Source organism: Nasonia vitripennis, chromosome 5 (genome assembly GCF_009193385.2).
Source record: "Nasonia vitripennis strain AsymCx chromosome 5, Nvit_psr_1.1, whole genome shotgun sequence".
NCBI classification, from domain to species: Eukaryota; Metazoa; Arthropoda; class Insecta; order Hymenoptera; family Pteromalidae; genus Nasonia; species Nasonia vitripennis.
Window position 1 is genome coordinate 4,255,951 of NC_045761.1, and position 25,243 is coordinate 4,281,193.

Sequence of the window (25,243 nt, forward strand, 5' to 3'; positions counted from 1 at the left end):
GTAGACGCAACATCTTGCTCGCGACAGGAGCGCAGAGATCGCACGGGTGAGAGAGAGAGAGAGAGAGGCGCACAGAGTGAGAGCAGGCTTCGCTGTGTGCAGAGGAGCGCGAGCCGCACCGACTTGTTGCATCGAACTCAGGGCATAGAGCACGTGTCAGCGGCGAGTGCGGTGATTTTTACGGCAAGCAATCGATAAAACACAAGGTGGAGGACCCCCTGTGCTCAGCCGGAATTTCAGAGCTGTGACTCTCGTACACGTAGATTATATATTATACGAGAGCCTGTGCGCGCGACGAGGCTGCTGGGTAGAACCGGCGGCCGGGATGCGGCACGAGGAGATCGCCGACCGCAGTTAGCAAGAGGCGCGCGCGCCAGATCGCGAGGTGAGTACGACGACCTGTGTCCTACGATGTTTTTATACATATACTACGATTTTATAATATACTTATAGCGTTCGCTCTCGCGCCGGCTCGGATGTCTCCGCAGCTGCGCCCGCGCGCGCGATCAGCTGATCCGCGCACACGTGGGAATTTATCGCGCTCGCCGCGAAGTTTCCTCGATCGGACAACGAGTCCGAGACCACCGCTGCGATTTTTCACGCTCGTTATACACACTGTTCCTTTTTTTTGCTGCGTCTCGCGCTATATTCGCGTAACGAGTTCCGCTCGCGCGGGGCTCATCAATGACCAGCTCTCTCGCTCTCTCTCTCGCTCGCGTGCGAACGGACCTTAATATATCGAGAGAGGGAAGCGCCGTTTTTCGCGTGTGAACGACGCTGCACAGAGTGTCTATTGTGTCTGCGCGCGCTTCGAGTTCGGGGAAGCCGTGAATAATCGATGATCGCGGTGTGAGAGCTCTTTTTCCTCACTGTAACGATCAGCCTTTTTGCCGCCTTGAGTACACACACACACACACACACACACGGAGAAGAAAAGCCCTGACCGGCTCAATTAATTATAATCACATAATAAACACGTCCTGTATACAATACGAAAAAAATGCCCCCGAGTAGTGGCGGAATGACCAGCGCTTCTTATATAGATATAGGAGGCTTCATCTTTTTCTCATGAGCGCTCACGTGCGCGCGTATAGCCGAGGCGCGAATGGTAAATTACGTCGGCGCGCAACGAGCGAGAGAGAGAGAGGAAATGAAAAAATTAAAGGGGTCGAGAAGTGGCGATATTACGCACTTTATAGGATTGCAGGGGAGTACAGGGTATATGTATGTGTGTACAGTCGGAGGAGTATTATACGCGTGCGATTGACCAAGGAGAAAGAGGAGGAAGATCGGCGGAGTCGGACATTTTTGCAATTTGTTACTTTACGCATACGAGTTGCCTTTCGGCCCTTTGCCGATTAAATCGCTTCGAATTAGCATAATTCGCGTCAACGATCTCGGGCGAAAGATTCGCTTGCATCACCTCTAACTAACACATCTCTCGAAAGAAAAAACCCAATCGCAATTGTTGCAAATTCTTGCATCCTCTCTCGAACAGCGAGTCACGAGGCGCTGCGGAGAACGAGAGTGAAACGCGCATACACAGCGCATCAGCCGATCGAGAGAGAGAGAGAGAGAGAAAGAGCATATAAGCCGAGCTGCGCAGCGCGAGAAATGCAGAGCGCAGAGGGGGAGGGAAAAAAGACAGGTGGGGAGGGAATGTGGTCAGATCGGGAGCCGTCGCTGCTGCAGCCGATGCTCTCGCGAAATTTTCGAGAGCAACCGATATGGACCTCCACGTGCTTTCCGATGGCTGCCTTCTCTCTCTCTCTCTCTCTCTCTCACTCTCTCTCTCTCTCTCTCTCGGCTTCGCATACTGGTGCTCCTATCCTGCGGTGCAAATTTTAATGCGCCCCGTCTCTCTCTCTCTATCTCTCTCCTCTTGAATGAATATTCCACTGCAGCAGTACTATAGACTCGGCGTATCGGGATTCGATACGCAGAGGCGTATTCGTCGTGGCTCTTTAACTCGGAAGCATCGAAACGCGCATCCGATGCGCACGACCTCTGCGTATATAAATATTCATACGCGCGCGCGCGCACAATCGCGGTTGACACTTTTATTGGTCGATCCTCCTCTCTCCAGTCGATTTAATAATTAATACAGTTAGGTCTGAAAGCGTGAGAAAAAGCCTACCGCGTAGCGCACACACACATACACACAGCGCGAGCCATTGTACATACACGTGTACACCAGTAATTGCCTGTAATTTCCTAGGGAATAATAGTATAACTCATTTCAAGGAAGCTGTGAGAGAGAGAGAGAGAGAGAGAGAGAGAGAGAGAGAGAGAGAGAGAGAGAGAGAGAGCCGGCGTGTCGGTGTGCGCAAAAAAAATTAAACGGGGAAGGGGGCTGGAGGCGCCCTGCTTCTTCTCGGAAGGCGCGCGTGCGTGTGTTACATAGCTGTGTGTGCGTGAGCCATTAAACGCAAAGCGTGCCGAATCGCGCGCAGGGCCGTCATTCACACGTAACTCGCCGATTAGTCGCACAATGGCGCGGGCCGCAGGTGAACCGATATCCGAGAGAGCAAAAACCCGAGTGTAAATGAACTGACCTCGCGCGTAGCCCCCGTTATTTCGAGTAAACAGCGTGTCGATGCTTATACGCCTCGCGTGTGTGTGTGTGTGTGTGTATGTGCAGTTTCTGTATGGGGGAAGTGTGAATTTACGCGCTTTTTCGGCACTTTGTCATGTTATTTGCCTGAGCGTTGACACACTTGTACGCGACTTGTTGATTCGAACGTTTTCAATCGGCTGTTGTACATCGCGACTCGGTTGCCACAGCGATTTACTCACTGTGTATAAAGGCTGCAGCGTATAAGATAGGCAAGTCTCGCGTGGTACGCGTGTATGGATTATGCAAATAGCTTTTACGAAGCAATGAATAGTTTAGCAGTTTTTTCGACTGACGATTTTCATCGAGTCATGATCGACCTGTACCCGTGTATGATAGTGTTGAAATTGGTCTGTGATTCGACTGCGGAAATTTCGACGGAGCGTATTGTTCGTCGGTGCGCGCGCGGCTTTTTAATTGGATAAGATAAGGTCGATCTGAAGTAACATAGAGAATACAACGCGCTTGAAAAAAAAAGTAAGAAAACTCTAAGCAAAAATCACGACCTAAGAAACAACCTCGCGCGGAATTTCCTTACACGGGCATGTACCGGTCTCTCGTGCCTACACCTCATAACATCCTCCGTTGCACACATAGATAAACCCGCCGTGGCGGCGAGAGGACACAGAAGAAAGCCGCTCGCGCGCGCGATTGTCCGCTATACACAGTATAGGTTCTCTCTCTCTCTCTCTCTCTCTCTCTCTCTCTCTCCGCGATTTGTCCGCAGCTTCTTCTCGAAATCCATTTCCTCGTTGCTGCACCTTCGCGCACGCGTGTCTAGGACAATGAGCCGCGCGTTGTTTTCCTCGCGCTGGTTAGGACATTCCGCAGCGGACGACAATAATTCCGATGGAGAGAAAACATCGGGAATTAGCGGAGTTCGGAGAAGAACGTGAGCGCGTGTGTAGGTGCTATGTTGACGAGATAATCCGCCGCCGGCGGCGGGGAATCGTGATTACGAAGTCGATTTTTAACGCTGGCAGCGACGTTAATCGCTCCGTTTCTCTGTGGTGGGATTGATTTTTGAAAATTTCGAAAGAAACGCACACGCGTTCATTTTTCTTCGCTCTCGCAAAGTAAGCCTCTCCTCGCTCGCATCGCATTCCGGTTAGCGGTATGCTTCTCGACTTCTTTCAAGCGAGCGAGCTGAGCGAGAGAGAGAGAGAGAGAGATAAAGCGGCATCAGAAGCGGTCAGCGGTGCCGAACGCTCGTATAGCGCGAGTCTCGGGAAACGCGCCGTGACCCACCTATATATGTGCGACTTTATTCGATATTATACGCGTATACGTCTTCTGTCGTGAGCGTCGAGATTTTTCGATCGAGCGAGCCGCATCTCTCTCGGCTATTGTAACCGGTGGGATTTAATTCTATGGGCAGCAGAAGCAGCGGCAGCGTGGGTTCATTAATAACGTCGCTGCAGAGAGGATCGCTGTTTGTGTAACTGTACGAGGATTATGCAGCGTCGGAGAGATGGATGGACTGGAGGCTCTCGAGAGGGTTTCGGCTTGCTTTTTTTTTCTCCTACTAATTGCTCAGAGACGGAGGGTCAAGTGCGCGTGTGTGTCGGGAAACAAGTGTCAGAGTGAAGGAACGGCTTCATTTTACTTTTGACAATGCGGCTAGTGTGCGCTGCCGCGATGCTTCATAAATTTCGAGGAATTCGAAAAATTTACTTCTTCTTTCTCGCGAGTCTACTGTTATATTGACTGTTAAACTCGAAATGGTGCTTACTTAGAGTGCTCGCGGGCTGTAGGCGCATACGCATGAGAGAAAGCTTTTATGAGGAACCTCCCTTATTCCTATACATACCTGTAAAAGTAAATCGCATACCTTGCGCGCGTGATTTATGGTGATTGACGTTTTATTAGACGACATTGCCTATACCTGCGGGGCAGTAAGAAGCTGCGCACTGGTCTATACTTGTATGTCGATCGGATAGAGTGGATATGAAGGATAATATCGCTCGGGCGGCCCGTAAATCGATGTGCAGAGGTTGAATTTGAAAGAGTTGATAATTGGAAATATTATACCCTCGAGTGACAAAGTCCACGACTTTACGATCCACAGCAAATTGAAACGCAACCGAGTTAATTCCAACTGGCGCGTTAAAAGTACTATACTTATAACAGTGAAGCGTTTAATAAGCAGTGCGTTAAATCGAGGAAGTATTCCCTGATATTATAGAAAGCAATTAGCCGCGGTATCAAGACGTCCGCGTAATATACAGCAATAAATATAAATCCTCGAGCGACAACTCGTGCGCAATAAATCCCATCGGAACGGCAATATCAGCGATTGCCCGCGACAAAGAAAGCCGAAGAAAAGCCAACTTTCCTCCCAAAATTAATTCATCCCTCGCGACTTCAAAGAAGCGCCATGGAATTCATTGTGCCGATGGCAGAGAATATAGGAGCCAAGCAGCTCACTCCACTTCAATTTATCGAGAGCAGAGCAGCTCGCAGTGATACATTCCTTGGCGCGGGTTCAAAGCGAAAAAGGCCGGACCAAAGAGAGAGAGAGAGAGAGAGAGAGAGCACGCGACGTATTACTTAATTGCCTATGCGATCCGCAGATACGCGCGTAATGTTATACACACTCTCTGAGAATGCTAATAATCCGACAGACGGTCTTTTTTCATTCTCCCCTCGAATTTGCATCGAAATCCTCGGTACACGAGAGAGAGAGAGAGAGAGAGAGAGAGAGAGAGAGAGAGAGAGCCATCCCCACCGAGGAGAAATTCTCCTCGAGCGTTTAACGGCTTTTTCTCTCTCTCTCTCTCTCTCTCTCTCTCTCTCTCTCTCTTCGGCGACAGCGCGGCTCTAGCAGGTGTCGCGGTCAGCTCGAACTCGGTGAAATATTTAGCGCGAGCGAGGATGAGTCTCTCGCCGAGGCACTTGACCCTGCTGTTATACTGCAGACGCGGTCTCGTGAAATTTTGAGCTGAATGATCGCGGCTTTGCTCATGCTAATGAGGAGTCTATGTGTGAATGATGCGACGCGTCGGTCGTTATTGATGCCTGGATTGTCGCTATGGATGGGATATATGCTCTCGTGGATTATGTGTGGAAACATTTTTCTCCTCGGATAATAAGCGGGATTTATCGCCGATAGTTTTCGTATAACTCGTTGAAAAGCGAGAATTTAAATTTTCTTCAAGTCGAATAGAGCTCGAGCGTTTAGCCTACGTTCCTTATTACTCGCAGGAGAAGTTTTTTACAGCGTCCTCGTAAAAACTTAACATCCAGTGTGCGTATACACGCGGAGACTTTTTTTCAATATTTTCAGAATGCGCGCACTGTGCAGCGCGATGTGTATAAGATTCATTCGAAAGTTCGCCAAGCGCGCAAAAGTGATTTTAACGACTCGGCGATTAAAACTTTCCTCGGAGCCCTACTACGAACTTGGATTAAAAAACTACTTTGCATGAGGCATAAAATTGACCGGTGCCAGACTTGACTAAGAACTCACGTGCGCGAGCTCCGTGTGATAGAAACGTTTGATCGATGGAATAAGCCATTCAATTGAATTATTAATGACGCATTTTGAAAAAAAAAAAACAGTTTCGCACGATTTATGTAGTGTTGTAGCTTCGGAAAGCACATCTACATCGCGAACTTGTAACCCCTTGGCAGTCGCCAACAGGTTCCTCTCGCGACCTCAAAACTCGATTCCTGGGAGAGACGCCAGCGCGTAAGTCCAGTATGATAATTAATTTCTGTTAGCCGCGTTCGGCTCGTCGTTCCGCGAATGCAATTCAACCTGTATATGTTCATATTAAAAAATGAGTTTTGAGCCGACTTCCGACGATACTTCATCGCTCGACAACTCAAGGCCGTAAAATCGAGCTGTATTAGATCCGAATCAATAAAAGCAATTAGACCGATACCAATACTCATCGCGGCGAGTAAGAATCATCGAACCGTCGCGGCTCCTTTCGCGCCCGAAGCGCCGCGTTTCTCGCTCGTAAATGATAAAAAAAAAATACACGCCGTTAAAGCAGCTAATCGGAGATAATTTTGAAATTCATCGGGGGCCGACGGTGTAAACGCGCGAGCCCGCGCTAATCCGGCAAATGGGCCCCGGGGGATTATTACGCGGACGGAAAGAAATCGCTGCTCGAGCTGAGAGCCAGCAGCAGCAGCAGGACCGTTCCTGGACTCGAGCCAAAATTGCGCGGTGTATAGGTATACACGCCAAGGACATTATACTGCGTACGGACTATACGTATACAAGTGCACGAGTGTATTGGCTTAGTTTCGGTAGCGAACTTCGATAAAGACGGAGAAGGAGTGTGCATGCGCGCGGCGGTACTCGTTTTTCGCCGAGAGCTTCGCTATCTTCTTTATTATCTTCGATTTTCGCGCAAGCGCGTTGTTATGCGCGGAGCTTAGCCGGGAGAGAGCTTCCGGATGAGCTGCGGATATTTAATCGGTTTTCGCGAAGCTAAATAAGAATCGTTGGAGATGACCACTTTTCTGGTTTTCGTTCGCTGCGGGGGTGGGGGGGGGGGGGGGGCAGTGTGTGATCGAATTCGAAAATTTTAATTAAATCGAGCCGAGATATAGATCGCGGCCCACTTTAATTCCGAGCACTCTCGTGCGTATATTTCATCGAGTCGGCCGAAAACTTCAGGGTATCGAGCCGTTCTCCCTATAATCGATCGATGAACCTAATTAAACGCGACGATGGCAGGGGGGAAAAAACGCGAATTTCGTATTATTTTCGGTCGACAATGAGAGGCCTCGCTCTCCTAAATATAGTATACTCTGTAGAGGGACTCTCTTCGCCATACGTAATTTCCGCGAGGCATTAATTAGAAGCTAATGAACCAATTATATTATAGATCCCGGCGCTCCGATTATGCTCCGGCTGCATGAGCAAGTGCTCATAGCCTACATATCGCGCGCTTAGAAAAATCCGGCCGATGCGCTGTTTTATTTTCCTCGCGGTTGCATAAGTCTGACCTGAAATTCGTAATTGATATAAGTTTATCGAGCGTTTTCACCGCGAGGCTGCTCTAATTATCGCTTTCTTTTATTCGTATTATTAGGCTGAACGAAGGAAAAAGACACGAATCTCTGATATCTTCTATGAAACTCGATCGGCTCTCTCTCTCTCTCTCTCTCTCTCTCTCTCTCTCTCTCTCTCTCTCTCTGCTCCGAGATAACAGATCCCCCGCAGATAACGATTCTTCGAAACGACGTTTGATCTTCGAAACTTCGAGCGCAGAAGTTTGCTGTCCCGCGGAGATAAGATTTTCGGAACGCCGCGCGATTGTCGACTCCCCGGTAAAGGCAAAACTTCAGAAGCAACTCACCCTATGCGTATAAGCCCGAAAGAAAAAAGGAAGGCTTTTCCATCCCACGAAAAGAGTACACACACACACACACACACACACACGCAGTGCATAGAGGCCTCGATAAAATTCAAATATACGACCGCGTTATTTTCCGCGCGCTCGCGTCTGTCCCACTTCCGCACAGCGCGTGCAGTACACACACACACACACACACACACACACCTACTCTCTCTTACTCGCGCATATAAACGTGCTGTGTGCAGAGGATAGGCGAGAGCGGAGTGTATAACAGGAAAGAGCGTCGGGAAAATTGCATGACGCAAGCGGGCGATCAAGTGCAAGGTCGGCTCGCTCGCGGCGTAAACACGATTGTTTTCCCTCCGCAGCTGTGTCGCGTTATATTAAACGGCGGTACCGCGCCTTCGCAACTCGCGGGGCTTTCCTTTTAATTCGAGGGGAGGAGCAGCAGCGCGTGCACGCGGGAGAATTGCGTGTACATACAGGTCGGATGTTACTCGGGAATGAGGATGTGTGCGTCGTAAAGGTCTGAAAACAAAGTTGAGGCGCTAACTTTATTCGGCTGTGTGGCCAAGTTTTTCCGGGATTACAGATGAGACTGAAAGTTTCTTTTTTTTTTTATAACAAGGACCATCTAATCCATTATCAGCCGATTTTTCCTTCTCGCTCACGTTCCCTCATTACACACCTCTCCCCCTCCCTCGCCCCGCAGCTCTTTTACTTTCTTCTCGCGGAAACTCTCAGCAGCAGCCGGTGCGCGTCTAATACCGCGTGTGTGCGGTGTGTGCACCTGCAGCGAGGGGAATTATTAGCGTGGGATCTTGCGCTCGCGCCGGCGGAAAACACCGTTACACCGCTCGAGCGACGTGTGCGCCGCATACTCTATACGTATATACATGTCCTGATGTGCGCAGTGTGTGTGTGTGTGTGTATATATATAAGCCTATAAGCGGCGCGCGCTTCGAACATTCCAGGAATGCATTGTGTCCTGGGAACCGACCTGCCGTCTGTCTGTCTGTCTCGCGCCCTGACAACTTTGCGGTAGACTCTACGCGATTCTCTCTTGTCGCGAATTCGAAGCTTCGCTTCGCGCGAATTTCGACGCTTCTTGACGCCGTCGTCCCTTTTTACTGAGCTCGCGCGATGTCCTCTCTCCGAGAGCTGATGGGGATCAATTAGTTCGAGGCGAGTTTTTTATTTCGGAGAGCGAGAGGAGAAATTTAACGCGCTCGCGCATAAAAGCGCAGTAAATACGCGAGCTAGTTTTTTGCCCGCAAGAGAATAAACAGGCATTTTTATCCCGGATACACACTAGATCACGGCGGAACATGCAAGGCGGCTCTCGGTTAATAAATTTCGCCTCCTCTGGCACGAACAGCGCTGACCACTTTCCTGAAGTACGGCTGACCCCGAAATTTAGTTATCTTCGCCTAGTATTTTTTCTTTTTTTTTTGTCCACGTCCGATTTGAAAGCTGTGGAAAATGCCCACGCTGCGAGATAACGCTTGTTTTTTATTTCAACGTCGGGCGTGTATGTTTCCGTTTTTACGGGTCAACCCTGAAATTAGCATTTCGTTGCTGGACTGCATATTTTCGAAGAGAAACATAAACGAGCCCTAATAACAGAAATCACGTCCGAGACACTTTCCTACGTATCACAACAGTGATTACAGCCTACAGAGCTGAATCACTGTACATAGTGTCGACCGCTCGATCAAGGCCCGAACGAAAAAAAAACATCACTTCCGAATCCACATTACCATAATGAAATTTCGTGATGACGAGTCAGAATGTCCCCTCCTTATTGCGTCTCTCGCGTTTGAATTTCATAACACGTATCCCACTCGGAATCTCACCTCGAGCACGCGAACATGTTCCATCAGCCGCGAGAGAGAGAGAGAGAGAGAGAGAGAGAGAGAGAGAGAGAAGCAATTAACGAATGCAAACGAAATCCAGCGGATATATATCTGAAGAGCTTTTTCCGCTCGATTCGCCGCGCTGCAGAGACAATCTCGATGCAACGCCAAAAGGTCGTGTAATCGTGGCTTTGCATTTCAGCCTCCGTCTATCCCCCGCGCGAGCTTTAACTCTCCGCAAGCAAGCCCAGCCCCCGCGTTTGTCTCTTTGTTTCTCTCGCAACTATGTATATATGTATAGCTGCTGAGAGAGAGAGAGAGAGAGAGAGAGAGAGAGAGAGAGAGAGAGACGACGCCAAGCGCAGACTCGCCTAATCCTCGCGCGCGAATTAAACGTCTTGCCCGCGTGTTTCGCGTGCGCGAGATGCTTTGCGAGATGCCTCCCTCGTATATACGCGAGCATTCACTTTCGCAGTTCGCCTTTGAACTTTCTCGAGAATGAGCGCATGTGACGCGATGACGCGTCTGCGAAAATCAAGGATGGAGAGAGATTATTCTGTTTTTTTTTACAGTTGCACGCGATAACTCTTTTTCGAGCATTAAGGCGTGTATTTTTGAATTGCTAATCGACTGAAACAAAATCCTCCTATATACCTACCGCGTTACTCGGTAATATCTCGCTTAATGCCAAATTACACTCGGCGAACATAAGCATGATAGCTCGACTCGTCTTCTTCTCGGGTGTCTGTGTGCGTATCCGCCTCGTGAATAATTTAATCAGCGATTTATTTAAAACGACGCCGAGAGAGAGAGAGAGAGAGAGAGAGAGGGAGAGAGAGAGAGAGAGAGAGAGAGGAGGGGAAGGAGCAAAAAGTGGCGCGCGCGGGAGAGCTTCGTGCTCGCTCGTAAGGATCGTCGATTAACCGAAATTGAGGGGAGGATTAAATGGAATTAGATGATTTTTCAAGAATGAATAAAGTGCCCTGGTTGTTGACTTTATACAGCTTCGGGGTAAAATCGCGATCCATATTATTTCACGAAATTATTTCACACAGCGATCCATATGTACAGGTCGAGCTTGTGTATCGAATGGCTAAATCCAATTTGTAACCCGCTGAAAGTTATGAACCGATAGGCGAGCGGTCATTAATACATCTCCGATAGGTCCAGCGATATTGTGTACCTAATATGTTTAATCAGCGCTAATGCGGATAAGCATTACATTGATGTATTTGCGCATAACAGTATTAGAACGGGCGATTGTATCAGGGAGAGCCTTACCACCGCAGCTATCGTTGATGTAATCAATCGACGTCGGAAAATATATAGATAGAGAGAGAGAGAGAGGGCCGAATCGAATCGAACACGCGAGAGCATTACCCCAGCGGACTTGTACAAACGTATAGCCTGTGTACAACCGCTCGTTACACGAGTGATATTTTCGAGCGTACGCAGCTTGTTTATTTAAAAGACGATTTGCGCGGTAATCGAGGCGTTTAGAGCGGCAGTTAGCTCGACGTTAAGGAAGATCGCGTGGGTACACATAATGCACGATAAACAATGTGCGTTTACCATAAGTGCTCGCTCGCGAGCAATTTGCAGGGAACTTCTTCGTCTTCTTCCCATTTGAAATGATTTTCAATGCAGCCACTGTGTGCGTGTATAATTTAACGGATAAAATCGCAGGCGTCTCCGCGCAGTCTGCAGATTACCTTCCCGCGCAGCATTACGTGTCCTTATCTCCCGGCACTATCGCCTAGTCACGACGCGATAGCCGTATTTTTTCCCTCGACTATATAGCTGCAGCGTAAGGGGAAATTCGCACACACCTATAAAAATTCGCGCATAATATATGCCGGGAGTGTCGGGACCACCCGATAGCTGAATGAATTTTTCCCTATTAAAATCGGCACATCGAACAAATAGTCGCGGAGATAAGAGATAAAACCGTCGAATTTCTCAAAGTCTCGTCTTCCGCAAGCTTAACACACGCGCACAAGGAACAAGCGCGCAAGGAGAGAGAGAGAGAGAGAGAGAGAGAGAGAGAGAGAGAGAGAGAGAGAGAGAGAAAGACGAGCTCGGCGGTCCATCGCCTGCGACCGAAAGTTATGTAACGGTATCGCAAATTATATGCAGAGCCGAGCGCTCGGCAAAACTGGCCGCTCGATATTTGATACGCGAGCTCTCTCTCTCTCTCTCTCTCTCTCTCTCTCTCTCTCTCTCTCTCTCTCTCTCTGCAGGCCGCGGGAGAAAGAGCTTAGATAAGGATCTGCGGGACATTTTTATACGCCACACGCGCGAGGACGAGAGGAAAGAAGACAGAGAGAAAAAAGGAGGAACTCAGCGCGCTGTTTAACTGTATACACAAGTGTATCGGTCGCCCGATGATTTTCGCTGTGTATTATAATAATACCTACGGCTTCATTTGGGTAAATCGGAGCTGCGCGCGTACGAAAAAAAAATTAAGGAAGAATACGTCCTTCTAATTTGGGAGTGAATTAACATCTCATTAGCGCTGCCGAGAGGTTTCTTCGAGGGCTGGCGAGGAATTCGGCGCTTATAACCGTGAGATGCAGTAGCGCGTTACAAATTTAAGAAGGCCCGATCGATTCCGAAAATACAAACAACTTTACGCTCTACCTCGTGAAATTACTCCGGGGTACAGGCGCTCTTTCTAGTAAATGTTCGCCCAGCGAAATTGCTTTTTTTACCAATTCACAGCAGCCATCGCAGCTCTCCTAATCAAAGCCAACAAAGAAATTTTCGCGCACGCTCGCACGGGTCAAAGCAAACAATCAACGGCGATATGGAGGCAAACGAGCCTCGTTCCTTCATTTTTCAACAGCACTCGCGAAAGCCACAGCTGACGAATTTTCATTTCGACGCTTATTTATATTCGGCGCCTGCTAATTACGAGAGTTTAAGCAACGATTAAAGCACAATAAAACTAGATTAGCGGCGCGGCTGAGAGCCCGGCCTCGAAAAAGCCTTTAATTAAAATTTTTTTAATTAAATCCCTGAGAAAAGCTAGAGCACGCGCGTGTGAAACGCGCAGCGACGTACCCGCGTTATAATATCCCTGCTGCGCGTTTTCGACTCCCGGACAATTCAGAGACGCACGCGGTGGTTCCCTCGGGTTTTCATGAAACGATCATCCGGCGCAGAGGGCGATTAACGCTACACTGGTGCAAAATCGCGCGCCGATGCGTCCTCGCTTTTTCTCGCGCGCGACCGTTACGCAGAAAACTGCTGCGTCAACATACCAGTTGCTTCGTCGCAAAAACTTTATTTTCCGTCGTTGACAGTAGCTTGTAAACGAGTCGGTTCTTTTTTTTTTCCTCGCGCGTCTTCATTTTCCTCGTCCGCAGCATCGGTGTAAGCGCGAGAGCAACAAGTGGGATGCGTAATTAGTGAACCGACGCAAGTTTCAAAAGTCTCCAGCTCTCGCGCAGGCTTTCGAAGAAATAGCTCGTCGCGCTGTACAGCGTCTCTGTGTTTATCTTGTAGTTTGGGCGGTTTAAAGCGCGACGACGACGGCTATCTCAACGAGCCTTCCGAGTGGGCCGAGCGTGCAATGTAATGCCTCGTGCAAACGGAGTGTGTTTGATTTTGCGAGAAGATTTTCGTTGAAAAAAAAGCTCGGAGGCATCGTCATCGCGCGCAGACGTCCGCTGAGCTCCTTGTGCAAAGAGCCATAGCGAATGAGGCGTGTATATAGGCAATAATAGTCGATTAAATCGCAGCCAGCTGGATAATTAAGCGGCTCGGGCCCCGCGCGATGTATACGACGCTCTAATAAGCAAACGCGCTCCTGTTTTCGCGCGCCGACGGATTCTTTGGCCGATCGAGGATGTGTGTGTTTTTTATCTCGGCTATTCCAACCGGCGGAGTCAAAGTTTTTTCCTTTCAAGTATATACACACCCTCGCGAATCAGCTCTCAAAAGAATAATTAGTTAAGTGCGCGCCATTCGCTCTCTCTCTCTTTCTCTCTCTCTCTCTCTCTCTCTCTCTCTCTCTCTCTCTCTCTCTCTCTCTCTCTCTCTCTCTCTCATATTTGTGTATAATTTCGCTTCTCTCCGCGCGTTCATGACGCGCTAATGTAGTTTCCGAGTTAAATGAGCCTTAGCGTAAAATCCAATCCTGTAATTACGGCTTTTGAAGTGCTCTCCGTGCGTAACGCGTAATGAAAAGCGGAAAAGCAGGGGTAATTAAACTTGAAAACGCGATGCGGAATGTAAACTCCTTTTGAATTAAATTTTTCGAGGCTTCTCGATAAGTTTATTTGTCGGCTCTCGCGATGAATGCCATTTCGAAAATCCAAAATGTCTTGCCGGTATAGTCCGAAGAGAGGCAGCTTAACAAGTTCGACGGCGGCACCTGCTTCCGTTGATTGTGTCACACAGTATAAATACACACACACACGCGCGGAGTATCAATTCGATTATTGCGCTTCCGGTGCCGGTTTTGCGTGTACATACCGAGCCATCTCCGAGCTCTGGAAATTGTCAATATCCCATATCATCATCTGGAGGGAGCAAAAGTGCGCACTCGGGAAGCATCTCGGCGGCATTGCCTCTTGCTGAAAGAGAATTTTAGAGGGAAATGGCCCTCCCGACGACGCCGTTTTCGCCGTAATAATACTCCTGTCTTTCGCTCTTTCGCCAGGAGTACCTATATGTATATTTTATTTTTGAAGCACATAAAGACGTCGTCATTTTTTGACGGGTTTTACAGCTCGTTTATGTGTAATTACACGCAGACACTGGCCGGTTAGCTGCAAACGGTCCATAAAAGAGATTAAACGCCGCTTGCGAGTTTCAAGAATTTTCCGGACGCGCAGGCGAAAGGACGACGTTAACGGCTCCGCGAGTGTGTGTGTGTGTGTGTGTGATACACGCTTTTATCTGTAGGCCAGGCCTGAGTGAGCTCCCCCTCGAAAGCCGTCATTAGACACAGCGCAGTTGCGCCTACGCTCAATAGACTATTTAGATGAAAGTCGATTTTCCCTCCCTCGGGCTTGTATACACACTGCAACAATCCTCCGACGCGAGATATATCCTTCGCTCGAAATTAACGCAACGCATTCGCGAAATCGCTCCCCATAGCGTGTAGGCATTCCTCTCTTGGCGGAAGCTGTAATCTCATTTCCTGCGTGAATCCGCGCGCGGCGCGTGTCGTAGCTTGAAATTGTCGAGCTGCACTTAAGCGACTTGTCTCTCCCCTTCTGCTCCGCAGAGGCGCGTGTGTGTGCTTGCTTGCTTCGAGATATACATAAACCACTATGCTATAACACATCCCAGTGCTCCGGAGACCTTGTTGGCACTCGAAGCGCGACCTCGCGCGCGCGCGACGCGGTTAATTTGCCCGCATGCGGATCTCTCGCAGGAACCGGACTCGCGCCGAGGAAAAACCGGATGCGCGCGCTTATGTGCAGAAAGAGAGTCGAGGGCGGCGATATCGCAACGAAAGGTATAGTAGCTCTGCTCTGTAGGAGTCTAACTGTGCTTTAACAAATTGCGAATTCATGCGCAGTGGCTTTCCGCGCCGCTGACGAGCTCTGCATGCATATGGGCTCGCTTTCTTGCGGTCGATGCATTTTTCACCGGCTAATGCATAGAGCCCCGTGTGACGCTTTATAATTCAGCGCGGACGACTTTTTCTCGAGATATATCGAGAGAGACTTGGGCTCGTTTGTATCGGCAGCGCGAGGATACAATCAACGGTATATATTGGGTAAAACTGCGGATACAATTTTCTAGGCTTATCTCCTTCGGATTACGCATGTACAACAATGGCTCGCCTTGATATCCGATATAGCCGAGAGAGGGAGATATAATTTTCGAGATTGCATTAACATAACAGGATCAGCGCGCAGAGCGCCGGTTTTCTAATTGTTCGTCTGTTATTGTGGGATGTGCGAAGCTTCGCATAACGTCAGGATCGCGTTCTCGATGTAAACAAGATAAGCTTCGGAATACAACGAATAAATATTCGCTTTTTTCGGTAAACCCGTCGAGCGGCCTTGTATATACAGGGAGAAAACGAATTTATACGTGATGTAATATTTTCAATCGAGTCGAACGAGTTTCCCCATCCTATTTTTTTATTAAATCCACGACTTTTTCCAGCTCGCGAAAGTCTCGAAAACAAGACCGAGCGCTCTCGGCGCAACGTGTTTTCAATTAAATCGGCAAATTGGATGCGGTTTATCAAACTGAACTACAAATTTGTATTTCCGCGCAAAAGCAAAGCACGAGGAATTACGTGCAGCGATTGAAACGTACTGCTATCGAATCGAGCGGCTGTTTCTATAACACACGCATATTAGAATAATGATTGCATTTGCGCGATACTCGAGATGTATCTAATCTCGGTAGGCGATATCAATAAAGCTTTCTTCTCCTCCGATTGTCCAACGAGCTATAAAAAGAAGAAGCTCTACACGCATATCTAATCGCGCGATATAATTCCACCTGGCAGATAGCAAACGCGCACACGCGCTAATTTTACCCAGCAAAAGAGAGAAGCTGATATCGTTTCAGCGATATACGGGAGAATAGAACAAGACGAAAAAGGAGGTTACGCGGGCTCATCTAATTAATGATCCGTATCGCGCGCGCCGATATTTAAACGAAAGCTACTCATCAATACTTATCACCGCCGCGGTATGCGTGTGTGTGTATACCGGCATCTCTCAGTAATTACGTAATTTTCTCCGCTCCAGGAGAGTAAAACGGGCAAATAGGAAAGCCATCCGGGCCGAGTGAAATCAGCGCGAAGTGACAACATCATCGTCGATTCTGCGGATAAATGAGTTATATCCTCGCGAGGAGGGTATGCAAATTCTCGGGGAATTATGCACTCTCCCCCGTATCGCTCGACGTGTAATTTGTCATAATTAAAGGAGACGGGTATTTACGCGTGTACTAATGACTCGATCTCGTCGTTTCTCCAGTCGCGCTGTCTCTCTGTGTGCAAACGCACAACGTAGACATCGCTGCGAAATCGGATCGAAGTGTAAGCCGATTTCGCGAGGGAATACCCGAAATTTCGTCGATGTAATGACACAAACGCGGGCGTATTTCGCTCGTTATAGTCCGACGAGAGAGAAGGGAATAAAAGAGATAAGGAATCGCGTCGGTATAAGTAATAGATATAAACGGGAAATTACTCCGGCTAAATTGCGCGTGGACGGCGATAAATTTCGACGCTCTGCGCAGGAGCGAGAGAAAAAGAAAAAGCTCGTAATCGTATTAACGAGCCAGCTGATAAGCCTCATTTCTTGTTTCAGAAAAGCGTGATTTAGCGTGAGAGGCTGGGAAATCCAGGATGCCAGGGGTGCGGATACTGCTACACACGCTGATCTACATGGTGAGACTCTACTACTAACCCACATTATACGCATCGCGAACAATTAGAAAGAACAAAGTGATTCATTTCGCGAGAGAGAGAGAGAGAGAGAGAGAGAGCAGTTAACAAATTGCAAAACGAACGAGAGCACGCGGAGCTCGTCATCGCGACAGAAGTCCCTCGTGAAATTGAATCTCGCAAAAGTGTACCGGAACAGCTGATGCGACGAGCGAGAAATCTTGCTTAGCTCATTCCGCTCGATCTCCGTCTCATGCTTACGTACGCGGCGAGTCAAAGAGCGTCATTAAGCGAGGCGCCAGTGCGTTACGATGCACGATGTTCCGACCAGTCATAAAGCACGCGTGTCAAGACGAGGATGCCGCTATACCTCTCGCAAATCGAGAGCGCCGATGACGCACCTGTGACGAAGAAGCATCGATCGGCGCGTTTAATTCGACGAATTCGGATCCCGCGGTATCGTTCGTATCGAAACGAAAGCAATTGCACCGGAGAGCAAGGGATATTATAAAGTTGTCGGCGACGCTTCGCAGGACAGCCTGTACACTGTCTCCCAGAGCGCGACAATGAAGCCGAACAGCTTGCAAGCGAGCGAGTCGCCTTTCTTTCTCCTTCTCACTCTGCGGACCGTCACTTGTCTCGTATCTCCGTACGCTCTTCCCGTTACGCGTCGCTATATAATGAGGGCCTCATCTCCTACAGATACATACACGCGGCTGTATCGTCACGCGATCGCAGCGCACGAGTTGGCCGATCCTATCGGCGAGCTATTAGATACAGGTATCTTCAATTATGTGGATATTTCACGGCAAGGCCGCGCCCATGCTGTTTTCGGTATGACTTTGTTATTATGCTGGATGCGAGAGGGAATTTTTGCGAATTCCTCGGGAGATCGATCGCGGCGACGAGATGCTATCGCTGCATATGTGGGATAGACGCGGGTTTCTTTTCCTCGGATTAGCTTCGTCGGTCCACTTATTTCCTCTGTGTCTTCAAAAACGTGCTGTATAACGATCAAAACTCGCTGTAGCAACGAGAAGGAAACTCCTGAAAACTATTACGGCTGTCTATTTCTTGACGGATCGAGGGCTTCCCGCAGCTGCGAAGAGGGAAAGAGAGAAGCGAAAAAAGCAATAAATAAAGCTCCTAGATCAAATCGGGTATACATTCCGCGCAACCGCATGCGAAACGAGCCATCGCTCTTGCGGCTCTACATACATGCATAACAATCGTAAAGAAAACATTCATCACTGCGGGAACAACTCTTTCTTCTGCTTCTTCTTCTTCTTTTCTTCGCGTTGCCCGCACGAGGTATTTTTCTGCAGCTCGAAGAATGCGGCTTATTTCCCATCTGGAACACGACAGTCTAATGGATACTGCACTGTATTCCCGCGCGCGAAATTTTTTTTCGAAAATTGATCGCCTGCCTATCGTTTAAATTATAGCGTAAGCGACATCCAGATCGAATGCTCGAAGGAACCTCGAATACATACTTAGATATAAGCTTTCGTCTCGCAAACGTCACGAGCTCATACCCATTAAAATTCATTTTTCCCGCTCAGAGTCAAGCTCCTCTCAACAACCAATGGCACACGCCCCTTAAGGATGTCTATAACGTTTCGCATGACCAGCTCTCCTGACGGCGTCGATTCATTATATATTATACGATATTTCTCGATCTCCTCCCAGCAGCAGCGGACGTCGTAGTTTGCCTCTGCTCTCTCGCGGGCCGGGGAGGGAGCCGCAGCCGCGCGGCGTCAAACTGATTTGACTCGGTAGCCGAGAGGTAATTGCCTTGCCCCGCGCCGTCTGCGCGTCTGCTTCTATTATACATGTATATATATATACAATCTCACTGTGCAGCAGCAGCAGTCGTGCGGTTTCGCGCTGTCTCATTGTCCGGCTGCGGAATATACGTTATATTCTTGTCTTTCTCTTTGGCGCGAGAAAAAGTAGGTTTTCCAGGTTGTTTACCGCGCTGTAATGAGCTTTCCCTGTACGTGTCAGCTCGTTTGAGGTTTGGCTTTAATTGCTGTTAAAGCGAAAGTATTTTTAATTAATCGAGAGGGTGTATACGCGGTTTGTATTAGAAGCGGCTTTTAACGCGTATAATGCAAGGCGATGAATCAACGAGCTTTACTCGGGCGCGAAATCCGCGAAAGCTCTGTGTAGACAATCGCGTGCGGAATCAAAGAGCAAACTAATCTAAATAAGCATAAAGAGACCTCCCGACTAATTGCATCACTTAAGGCTCCGCAACCGCGTTATATCCACTACTCCCACCCTCCCGTAGGCCGTCGGTAGTGTCTTCCGCATCGAGTATAAGTGAAGGGAGCAGCAATTAAAGCTCCACTCACCGACACAGAAGAGAGCCGCAACAGCTCTCGCGCCCGTATAATTATTTCCAACGAAAGAGCCTCGCTCGCATAGGCCGGATACGTCGCGGCGCGACTACGCGATCGCGCCATTAGAGCGAACTCTTGCACCTCTTTATATATACAGTAAGCAGGCGCGCAGTAGGGAACAAGGGACGGCAGACGAGCGGGAGACAAACAGATCGGACTCGAGGAAACTAGTTTTCAGCGCAGCGGCGGGCGAAAAACACCGACCGTTAATGCAGCGGTAAAGACGTCTCTCCCGTTAGTGCTCGCGCGCGCCCGCCTGTGTGTTATGTACGGGGTTATACCCACACACACACATGGGCAAATGTCTAGATCGCTCGACGCGTAGAGGTATAGCTGCAGCGCCTACCGGCCTGCGGAGGATCGCGACCGAACGCCCTATACGCCGAATTCGAAACGGGGAGATCGAAGGCTGCACCGTTGCCCCGTGGCTTTTTTTGCCGCTTCCGCTGTTCTGAGGGAAAGCGCGAATGGAGTGTAAATATCAAGCAACCGAGAAAAGCTCTCCTGCGGATTTTTGGATTTCTTTTTGCTGCGCGGAGAGACGAGTATAATCTCATTTCTCCGGAGACACAAGCAGCTCGCGCGAGCGGAACGTGATTGTAGTCGCTGAGAAGATGATATTATGCGCGTCCCGGAGCTTTCGCTGATTTATAGAGGCAATGAAGTTATGCCGGTATATATTATATCCGTTCGAGGCCCAGAGCACCCGAGGCTTTCAATCAATTATACAAAATACATCCAGTCGCTCATCGATAAAGCTGTTATTCGAAGAAGAAAGCTCCAAGCTCATTTCGCTCCGGCCGTTTGCCGTCTGAATTATTGACGGGTGTGGGCGAAGAAAGGCAAAAACCGGCCGAGAGAGAGAGAGAGAGAGAGAGAGAGCTGAACGAGTAAATTATGAAAACCGGTTCCCCCATATTATATACAACGAGAGAGCCTTCGCCGAATAAACAATCCGCGGCTTTATTAAAATCTAGCCGCACGCGATATTCATTTTTCTATTATAACCACCTTATGCATAGATGGTTGGCTTGAGAAACGCCCGGAGTAGCAGCGACATCTGGCCGCTGGAAAGGCCGGAGGGTATGCCGGCCATCCAGTCGTTGGAGGTGATGTGCGGCAAGGACCACATGGACGTGCACCTCTCGTTCTCCCAGCCGTTCGAGGGTATCGTCTCCTCCAAGGGCCAGCACTCGGACCCCCGCTGCGTTTATGTGCCTCCCTCCACTGGGCAGACCTTTTTCTCATTCAGAATAGCCTACGCTAGGTGAGTCGCTGATTGTTTTGAATTTCTTTGCATTACACTACAGCGAGGCGTTTGTGTATTCAGGTGTGGCACCAAGCCGGATATGCACGGGCAGTTTTATGAAAATACTGTTGTCGTGCAGTACGATAAGGATCTGCTGGAGGTATGGGACGAGGCGAAGAGGCTGCGCTGCGAGTGGTTTAACGATTATGAGAAAACCGCATCTAAGCCTCCTATGGTGATTGCTGACCTCGACGTCATACAGCTCGACTTCAGGGGTATGAATTTCAAATGCTATAAAACTACGGACCGAGAGAGAATCATATACGCGCGCATGAAATTTACGCTTATGTGAAGCGCGCTTCGCCAATTGACAGGCTGATTATCGCGGCGGGCTGTAAAGCTCTGCAATCGAATAATTCAACCGAGCGCGGGTAATTACTTTTCGACCCTCGGAAAAATTCTAACAACCATGCGATCTCGTCTCAGGGGACAACGTGGACTGCTGGATGGAGATACAGCACGGCAAGGGCCCGTGGGCGCCACCGGTCTCGGGCATAGTGCCGCTCGGCTCGACCCTGACACTGGTCGTCGCCATAAACGATTACCGAGGTAACGAGCGCCACGGCAAAGTGCAAGGTACCCGAGCGCTTTCCGCGGCCGCGGACGCCCAGTTCGAGCGATCCCCTTTAATAACCCAGCGTCTTTTCTGTTTTCTCTTTCACCTCGAGCACAGGCGAGTTCGACATGAGGGTAAAGTCGTGCGTCGCGTCGGACGGAGGCGGACACACGATACAGCTGAGCGACGAGTTCGGCTGCGTGCTCAGGCCCAAGATGATCAGCCGGTTCCTCAAGGCCAAGGGATCGGACGACCGAGCCACCGTCATCACCTACGCCTTCTTCCACGCGTTCAAGTTTCCCGACGCCCTGAGCGTGCACATCAAGTGCAAGGTTTGTTAATAGTGATTTATAGTTTGCTCGAATCTGTCGGTATCCTTACTTATGGTTTCCGATCCGAAGGTCGAGATCTGCCGTCACGGCTGCCTGGACCACTGCCAGTCGACCGGCAGCGGCGAGCTCGGTCACTACCTGCAGGACCGCAACGACGTCAACGTCCATCAGCAGAAACAACCTTCGCAGCAAGCGGACCAGCACGAGAACAGCGCGAATTCGCCGGACGGACCACCGATCTACGACGACGTGGTGCACAACGGCGACGAGATGACCGCGATCGGCAGCCACTTCCTCGGCGTCGAGAAGTCCAACGCCCCCAAGGCTCAAGCGCAGACCGGACCCTCGTCCACCTCCGAGCCTATCCTCGACCTCGCCGATGATCCTCTGCTCTCGCAGCCCTACTTGGTGCGTTACGTTGCTCTTTTATTTTTTCATTGATTTATTTTTTCAGAGATTGACTTTAAAATTCAACCGTGAATTCTAAAAAACTACTATTCCCGCTAACAGTCGGTGCAGCCAGCTCGAGTAACGCGCTACCAGCCCCAGGAGCACTTCCCGCACGGGCCCCGCAACCTGGAGCAGGACGAGGCCCAGCCGCGGCGAGAGGCCAGATCGAGAACCCAAGAACCTCCGAGGACCAGCAACTCGAGCAGCAGTAGAAGCAGTAGTAGCATTAGCAGTAGTACAAGTACGACCGCCAGCAGCACTACCACCGAGAGCAGCGGCAGCAGCAGTGGTAACAAGACTGCAAAGGTTCAGCCGGAACCGTTGAGCAGCACGACGAACAGGCGGAAGCGATCACTCGTCGTGTCCGACAGGAAGGTGCGCAGCGCCGACGTCGGCGTCTCCGGTATCTACGAGGTCATCTCCGAGGCTGATCTTGCCTTCAGTCCCGATAGCCATGCCGAGGCTGTTACCGTCTTCCAGGTGAATTAAATTACCCTCTATTTTCAATCAGAGGCTTATACACCATGAATTCGTGTCACTAACCGAGTCTAATGCGCCAACAGGGCCGGATACGCGAGGAAGTCGTCTACGGCATCTGCCTACCTCTCAGCGGCTTCAGCGCTCTCTTCGTCGTGGTCGCCCTCTCGGCCGTGGTGTCGGCCCTCGTGGCCGGTGCCATGGTGCACCGGCTTCAGGCCCAGCGCGAGCTGGCCCGGAACGCCCGCAAGAACCTGCCGGCCAGTCTGCAGGCGGCCCTGGCCGCCGGACAGCACCACCTCCAGCAGCCGGGATGGCTCCAGGCGTATCGGCTCTTCCGGACGCGCTGCAGCAACCAGAGGCCCGTAGCCATCGCCGGCGACCGGCAGACGGAGAACTGAGCTTCTTGCTGCTGTCACTTTCATCGAGCGGATCTTCAGACATTCTGCGTCGTAAATTTTTGCATGCACGATCGGGAGGTGGAAAAATCGAATTGGAGCGTAAATTAGAAGCGAGAGTCGGTTCGGGAGCATATGCCGATTGATTCTACATTATTCAGCCGCTCCCCCCTCCCCCTCTCGCTATCTCGCGCCGAGTGAAATTCAATCAAGTTTCCATGTGATATTTAAACGGTCATGAATAGAGATTAGGCATCGCGTCAGCCGCGCGCATATACGAATAGAGCTAACCACATAGCGCGCGCTGCGAGCCAAACGAGCGTAGAGTATAATCTAGGTGGGCCGGTGTTTTCCCAGAAATTTTCCCAGTCAACTCTGAATTTCCGCTCGAGAAGACAGAAGAGTATAGAGGAGCGAGCGATGTATATGATAATTTTTGTTGAGAGACCTTAATGAGGCAAACGGGCGAGAGCGCTCGCGCGGACGGGCTTATCTAAATGCTCCGAAGGAATCCGATGAGGAAGATCCATTGCATGCATAAACGCGTGAGCCAAGCGTTTAGACAAGTCCGTCACTACCGCTCGACTCGGCGGCGGGGAAAACGTTTTGATGTTCATCGACGCGCATCTGTAGCTGCAGCGTATAATTGGCTGACTTAATTCGGGGAAAGTAATGTAGTTTGGACCGAATTAGTATGCCGTAGCGTTTTCTTCGCGCCGAGTGGAAATATAAAGAGAAGAACAATGTTTAGATTAAGGTTTTTACGTACGTGTACGTCCTGAGACGCGTTATTTATTCTGTTACATTTCTTGTTGAGGCAGTTCATTGTATTGCTCTTCGCTTGATTCGAGCACGCTGACAATCAGAGAACAATTTTCTGACGATGAAGTATGTCTTCGTGAATTATTGTTTTTTTTCATAATACCCATATGTTTGTGAATCAGCCTTCGAGAATCAGCCTCCACCAATGAGCAAAAGTCCTCCAAGACCATGTGCAATATACTGTACAAAGTACCGTAAGTGCGTATGATAACTTTGTTTCTCAGAGAATGGAATAGAATTTTTTTTTTTTTTTGCTAACTTGACTGAAAGAAAGAAGCATTTATACATGCACTGTCATTTTCTTCCTTTTCTTCGATTTTATACACATCATGGTCTTCAAGCCTTGTACAGCCGAATCAGTTGTCCTTTAAAAAGACGACCGGGACTAATCGATATTCTATCATATATTCTTTCATTTTCACTGCAATGTATGCGATACTAATGTATTTACATGAATCACATTTGCATCTAGTATTATTACTTTCTAAGGTAATCGTTAAGCGTTCAAGAAGGTGCGAACAATCGATTGGTTACGAATCGACTGAAAATACCGTAACATGTATTTTTATTAAATTGTTGTAATCATACGCGCTATATATGTGTCGAGTTGTTCAACTCTGATAGTCACGATTTATATATATATATATATATATATATATATATATATATATATATATATATATATATATATACATATATACATATATATGATATGTAGTCGTAAAGATTATCGATAACATTTTAAATGCATTTTATATGGGTCAAACTGTTAATGTCCATTATACCAGGACCGAAAGGGTTGAATTACTACTTAAATTACTTTGGAAATGAGTTTTAGCTCCAGAGTAGTGTATCAAATTTAAGAGTTGAACTTCGCGAAAAGAAATGGTATATTTTTATGCCATAGACTGTGTGAGCAGCCTTTCTCTGAAAAAGAAATTAGACTAGAATTTTTTCGAGGAAAATTGCTTTTTCTGAGAAAACACTTCAAATATATTTATGCAGATTGAAAATCTCACGTGAAATAGACTTTTTGGTGTTTTGAATTTCTTTTATCTGTTATAAGTATATTTTATATGAATGAGACTACAAAGACATCAGGAGCGGTATATGTAGTACTTAATTATAGTTGTAACCTTAAGAATAATGTTGTCACTTAAGCAAGATGCGCGCTATCAGAAACAGAGGAATGAGAGTTATTATACGTATATTTATTAATGTTAATTAATAATTTTTATATTATATTCTCTCATAGACCTTTATTTATTTAAATACTCTAAGACTATGTTTAGTTTCACTTGCATTCCTGCCAATATACGATTACTATCATTTGTTTC

The 25,243-nt window shown here is 48.6% G+C and overlaps 1 protein-coding gene across 3 annotated transcripts; it reads left to right on the forward strand.

Moving 5' to 3' along the window:
- On the forward strand, window positions 1-24,540 carry LOC100121339. 3 transcript variants are annotated; one of them, XM_016988300.3, is made up of 9 exons: window positions 1-385; window positions 17,081-17,160; window positions 20,585-20,829; window positions 20,893-21,086; window positions 21,298-21,447; window positions 21,545-21,759; window positions 21,829-22,167; window positions 22,270-22,689; window positions 22,773-24,540. In XM_016988300.3, the coding sequence occupies exons 2-9, from the start codon at window positions 17,119-17,121 to the stop codon at window positions 23,085-23,087; spliced, it is 1,920 nt and encodes a 639-aa protein (XP_016843789.1). In that variant the 5' UTR covers window positions 1-385; window positions 17,081-17,118; the 3' UTR covers window positions 23,088-24,540. The 3 variants fall into 3 exon arrangements, with proteins under 3 accessions (XP_016843789.1, XP_016843791.1, XP_016843790.1); XM_016988302.3 differs by having other exon boundaries at window positions 21,298-21,420; XM_016988301.2 differs by lacking the exon at window positions 1-385 and adding an exon at window positions 14,808-15,258.
- Window positions 24,541-25,243: the final 703 nt, after the last annotated feature.